This window comes from Chrysochloris asiatica, unplaced genomic scaffold (genome assembly GCF_000296735.1).
Source record: "Chrysochloris asiatica unplaced genomic scaffold, ChrAsi1.0 scaffold00011, whole genome shotgun sequence".
NCBI lineage: Eukaryota > Metazoa > Chordata > Mammalia > Afrosoricida > Chrysochloridae > Chrysochloris > Chrysochloris asiatica.
The window spans coordinates 37,123,868-37,129,798 of record NW_006408529.1 but is presented as its reverse complement, the minus strand read 5'-3'; the positions used below and the strand labels follow the sequence as shown (position 1 = coordinate 37,129,798).

Below are 5,931 nucleotides of genomic sequence, written 5' to 3'. Positions count from 1 at the left end.
TCTGCTCTTCTCCCTTGATGGTCCTAGGGACCTCTGCTCCTAGACTGAAAAGTTAATCACTCCCCTCCTTGCTATAAAACGTCTACCTTTACATTTCCGACCCTCACAATCAGTCCTGATAACAATTATTCACCATTGTATCATGAGAGACCATCTGCATTTCATTGCATCAGACCGGCCTAGTCAAATTGAATACTACTCACTGGAGGTTCTACCTTCCTCCAGGCCCTCTGAGTCTAGGTTCCCTCTTGAAAGCTTCTAAGCCAGTCACTTCTTGCCTTTGTAGCCCCCCGCCCCCTATTTTGGGTAGCCAATGTCCAAGTTGCCCATTACTGTCTACTCTGTGTGTGGAGGGGGTGGGAATGATTGTTGCTGTAAGGACTTGTTCCCTCTTTTGAATTACTGCTTCCATAGGCGTAGGTCAAGAAAGGCAAAATTTGAAACAATACAAAACCTGCAATTAGAAATACAGAAGATTAATACTAAGATCTCAGAAATGTATAATACATTGAAAGGGCAAAGGAGATGATGTGAAGCAATTGGAGCCCAAATTAATAAGCTTGAAGGGAATTCTCTGAAAATTAGCAGGCTAGAAGAATGGTCAGAAAAAAACAATGAAAAATCCAGAGAAAGCCTAAGAGTTTTATGTGGGACACCATGAAAAGAAACAATTTATGGGTAATCAGAATTCCAGAACATAAAGAAACAAGCATAAAGAAAACTGTCGAAGAGTTGTTGGAACAAAACCTCCCTAACACCATGAAAGATGATAACCATACAAGAAGCGAAGCAAACCCCAAACAAGAGACATCCCAAAAGAAAATCACCAAGACATATCATAATCAAACTTTCCAAAACCAAAGACATGGAGAAAATCCTTAAAGCAACTCAGGGAAAATGAAATGGTACCTATAAAGGAGAAGCAATAAGACAAAGCTCTGATTTCTCAGCAGAAACCATGTAGGCAAGTAGGCAATGGGATAACATATACAAAACTCTGAAATAAAAAGATTGCCAACCAAGAATCATACATCCAACAAAACTGTCCCTCAAATACGATAGCAGTCCCACAATGTAATAGCACGCTTCCCCCTTCCTCCCTGTGTTTCCCATTTCATTTGTTCTCCTTTCCAGCCTTCTGAGAGCTTTATCTATGGACAAATGCTGCCCTTTTAGTCTCATTGGTTAATTATTCCATGAAATGCATTCCTCCCTGGAAAAAATTAAGTCTGTTTATTTTATACCTGGGCTATTGGTGTAGCACTGTAGGATAAACACTTGACTTCAAGATTGGTTTGAACTACAAGGTCAGTGGTTCAAACTCACCAGCCGCTCCTCAGAAATCTTATGTAGGGTTGCTATGAGTCAGAACCAACTCTACGGCACTTAGCAACAGCATTTTGTACCTATTCTCAAGTACATAAAGAGAGCACTTCAAAAAATAGCAAATGTAAGGGTATAGTAGAAAAAGATAGGGGTCATTTTTCAACATTATCTCATAAAATATAGCTTGGGATAAGCTAAGCGCTACAACGTTCAATAGACTTTTGTGAACCCGGGTGGAGACCTGGTTGGCCAGCAGTGTGGCAAGACCTGGGGTCTCTTGGGCCCAGATTCAGTGACATAGCCACAGAGGACTAGAGTGGAGAGTGAAGCGTCCAGCTGATAAGAAGAGAGGGCATATGCACAAGAACACCCACACTTGCAGATAATACCCAGTTGACCTGGCTTCAATGACTGGATGATCAGAGTTCTCAACCAGAAGAAGAAAGAAGAGGAAAAAAAGAGTAATCTGATACATTTTGATGAACTTGACCTACACCTATGGAAGCAGTAGATCAAAAGAGGGAACAAATCTTTACAGCAAGAATCATTACCACCCCCTCCACACATGGATAGGGCAGGGATGGGCAACTTGGACATTGGCTACCCAAAATAGGGGTGGGGGTGGGGCTACAAAGGCAAGAAGTGATTGGCTTATAAGCTTTCAAGAGAGAACCTAGATCCAAAGGGCGTGGAGGAAGGTAGAATCTCCACTGAGAAGTATCCAATCTGCCTAAGCGGGGCTGATGAAAGGAAATGTGGATAGGTTTCTTGTGACACAATAGTGTATAATTGTAATCAGGACTGATAGTGAGGGTTGGAAATGTAAAGGTACATGTTTTGTAGCTAAAGGAAGGGAGGATTGACTTTGCAGTCTAGGAGCGGAGGTCCCTGGGACCATCACGGGAGAAGAATGGAGAGCGGGACCCTACCCAGAGAAGCAGTGATGCCAAAGATGGCAGCAGAGACAATGACGTGGAGAGATGGGAGTAGCTGGGGACTTTAGACACAGAGAGGGAGAGGGGCTGTGTGCTGACGATTTGGGGGGGCAGACTTGTAAGTGTATCCCCTTTGGTTGGGTTGATGATGCATGGAGAGGATTGTAACCATGGCAATGAAACAATATATGATAGGATGAATATAAAACTAATGTTCTCCCATGTAAACTATCACATAATTCACAATAAAACATTAATATATATATGTTGTTAAGTGCCGTCGAGTCGATTCCGACCCATAGCGACCCTGTATAGGGTTTCCAAGGAGCAGCTGGTGAGCTTGAACCACCGACCTTGCAGTTCAAATGACTGCAGTCTGATGCATTAGCCCACAGTGCCACACCAGGACTCCATATATAGCTTGGGATAATGGACAGTTCTCAGGGTTCATCTGGGAATTTAATTAGGGGTACTTGCTTACAGTCTTAGTATCTGTAAGAACTGTTCCACACATAACTAGCTTAGCCTCTACTGTTGTTGTTGTTAAGTGCTGTCGCATCAGTTCTGACCCATAGCAACCCTGTATAGGGTTTCCAAGGAGTGGCTGGTGAGCTTGAACCGCCAATCTTGCAATTCACACTGACTCGGTAGTCCAGGGCATTAACCCACAGTGTCACACCAGGGCTCCAATGAATATTTTGAGAACCCAGTAGTTTCCTTTGGTTTGTTGATACTGAATATTTGGTAGTGGTGGTAGTGGAGTCAGTTCCCACTCATAGCAACCCTGCATAGGGTTTCCGAGGCTGTAAATCTTTACTGAAGCAGAAAGCTTGATCTTTCTCCTGAGGAGCAGCTGGTAGTTCAGGGCTACTGACCTTGAGGTTAGCAGCCCAACTCATAACTTTTTTTTAAATTAAAAAAGGTGTGCGACAAGGTTGTATTCTTTCACCATACTTATTTAACCTGTATGCCGAGCAGTTAATCCGAGAAGGTGGGTTATATGAAGAAAAATGTGGCATCAGGATTGAAGGAAGACTCATTAACAACCTGCAATATGCAGATGATACAACCTTGCTTGCTGAAAGTAAAGAGGACTTAAAATATTTACTGATGAAGATCAAAGAGCACAGCCCTTAGTACGGATTACATCTCAATGTAATGAAAACAAAAATTCTCACCACTGGACCAATAAATAACATTCTTATCAACAGAGAAAAGATTGAAGTTGTCAAGGACTTCATTCTTCTTGGATCAACTATCAGCACACATGGAAGCAGCAGTCAAGAAATCAAATGATGTGTTGCATTAGGCAAATCTGCTGCACAAGACCTTTTTAAAGTGTTGAAGAACAGAGATGTCAGCTTGAGGACTAAGGTGCACCTGACCCAAGCCATAGTATTTTCAATAACCTCATATGCATGCGAAAGCTGGACAGTGAATAAGGAAGACGGTAGAAGAATTGATGCCTTTGAGTTATGGTGTTGGAGGAGAGTATTGAAGGTGCCATGGGCTGCCAAAAGAACCAATAGATCTAGTTTGGAAGAAGTGCAGCCAGAGTGCTCCTTGGAGGCCAAGATGGCCAAACTTCATCTCTCATACCTTGGACATATTGTCAGGAGGGACCAGTCACTGGAGAAGGATATGATGCTTGGTAAGGTGGAGTGTCAGAGAAAAAGAGGAAGGCCCCTAAGGAGATGGATTGGCTAAGTGGCAGCATCGATGGACTCAAGCGAGGCAACAGTAGTGAGGTTGGCCCAGGATCGGGCAGTGTTTTGTTGTGCTGTGCATAAGGTCACTATGGGCTGGTACCGACTCAATGGCACGTAACAACAACAACATGCTCCTGTTAAAGAATGGAGTCTTAGAAACCTTATGTAGCAGTTCTACTTTTCTAAAAGGTCCCTATGAGTGGAATAGGCTGGATAGCAGTGTAAATAAAACGTGTTAATAGATAAGCTATGAATAAGCACTTAGTGAATATGCACTTAATGTTATCTTAAGTCACTCCCCCCTTGTTCTCCTTGATCCAGCCACATGACCTTCATTTTTTCCTCCAAAACCTGTTGCCATCCAGTTGATTTTGACTCATAGTTGATTCTGATCCTATGTTTGTTGTTGTTATTAAGTACCATGGAGTCGGACCCTATAACATGTCATAATTTCCTTTGCCTAGAATACTCCCCTGGCTTTTCACATGAGTGGCTTCTTATACCAGTCAATCTCAGCACAAAGGTTAATTTCTCAGGTTTTTTCGAGCATCACGCTAAATTCTGCTTTTATTTATTTTTTTATTAATTGTTGCGTCAATTCCAACTCATAGTGACGTTGTACAGTGTTTTCTAGGAGCAGCTAGTGGGTTTCAACCGCTGACCTTGTGGTTCGCAGTCCAGTGCTTATACTACAGCGCCACACCAGCATCCTGGTTAATTTCCCTAAGAGTACTCATTATATGCATAGGGTTTCTATGAGTTAAGTACCAACTCGATGGCACCTAACAACAACTCATTACAATCTCAAAGTATCCTATCTGTATTTGTATGTGGGCTTTTTGCCTCTCTGTACGTCCATGAGGAGCTCTGGTGGCCTGTTTGGGGTTACCCATTGGGCTGCTAACGAATCCGATTGGAGGGAGAAAGACGAAGCTTTCTGCTCCCGCAAAGACATACAGCCTCAGAAACCGCAATCTGGGTCACTGAGTGGCAATCGATTCCACAGCACAAACCTCCACCAATACCAATTCCAATAAAGGAAACTTCCTCCAGAGCTTATAACATGTGTCCCGGGTAGCTAATGAGGTGCCTAGCCTAGAGAGGGCATTCGACTATGAGTACAGCTAATACCGGAGGGAAAAAAATCCCCGACAGCAGCAAAGACAAGGATTTGTGGGACGCTAGGTACACCGCGTGGCCGGGGTAGGAAGAGGGAGGTGGGCGCAATGCGGTCTGGGAACTGTAGTCTGCATCGCTCAGGCAAAGCGGCCAGGCAGACGTTAATTCTACGCAATTTACACGGTTAAACTACACAAATGGGAGCTCGAAAGGGGGTGAAATCAACACTTACCGAGATCTGGAATCCCACGCCGGAGCTCCAGGCACAAGATGGGAATAGCAGAAAGAAGGGCAATACCAACGACCCCACGAGAAACCATTGCGGTGGGAGCTCCGCTTCCGGACGTAAAGCCCGCCCCACTGTGGTCGGCAGTGGCTGGGAGGGTGGAGTGGAGCCTCCTAAGGGATAGTTTTGGGAGCGAGCTAGACTTTAAGGCGGATCCTTGATAGAACTAAGATAAGCTGCCGCTTTGATCTCATAGTCTAAACCTTGTTTCAGAAGAAATCCAAGTCACCTCCCTAGGTCACAAGATGTCCATGGTGGGGCAGGGCCTCACACATCAAGTTCTGTGGGTGGTGTGCTGTCTCCACTGTGTGGTCCCCCAGCTGTGATCCTCTGGGTGCCCACAGCAGCCTATCCTTCAGCAGTCGAATTCTGTGGAGGTTGGGGTGGGAGTGGGGAAGCTCTCGAATGAAAAGAACTGGAAATCAAAGTGTACAGGCAGTTGAAGCTGTGAGGAGGCTCTAATAGTATGTAAGCCCTTCCTGCAGGAAGACGAAAGTGGGAACCTGCGCCAAATACCTACTCCAACACACATTGAAATAACCAGATCCTGGAGACC

At 44.3% G+C, this 5,931-nt stretch overlaps 1 protein-coding gene across 1 annotated transcript in view; it reads right to left on the bottom strand.

Annotated features, from left to right (window-relative positions):
- Nucleotides 1–5,409, bottom strand: part of UBXN8 (UBX domain protein 8) — a 36,570-nt gene extending 31,161 nt beyond the window's left edge. The window contains exon 1 of the mRNA XM_006834523.1: nt 5,322–5,409. Within this exon, the coding sequence (XP_006834586.1) occupies nt 5,322–5,409 (88 nt within the window). The remainder of the gene's footprint in view (nt 1–5,321) is intronic.
- Between the last annotated feature and the right edge of the window lie 522 nt (nt 5,410–5,931).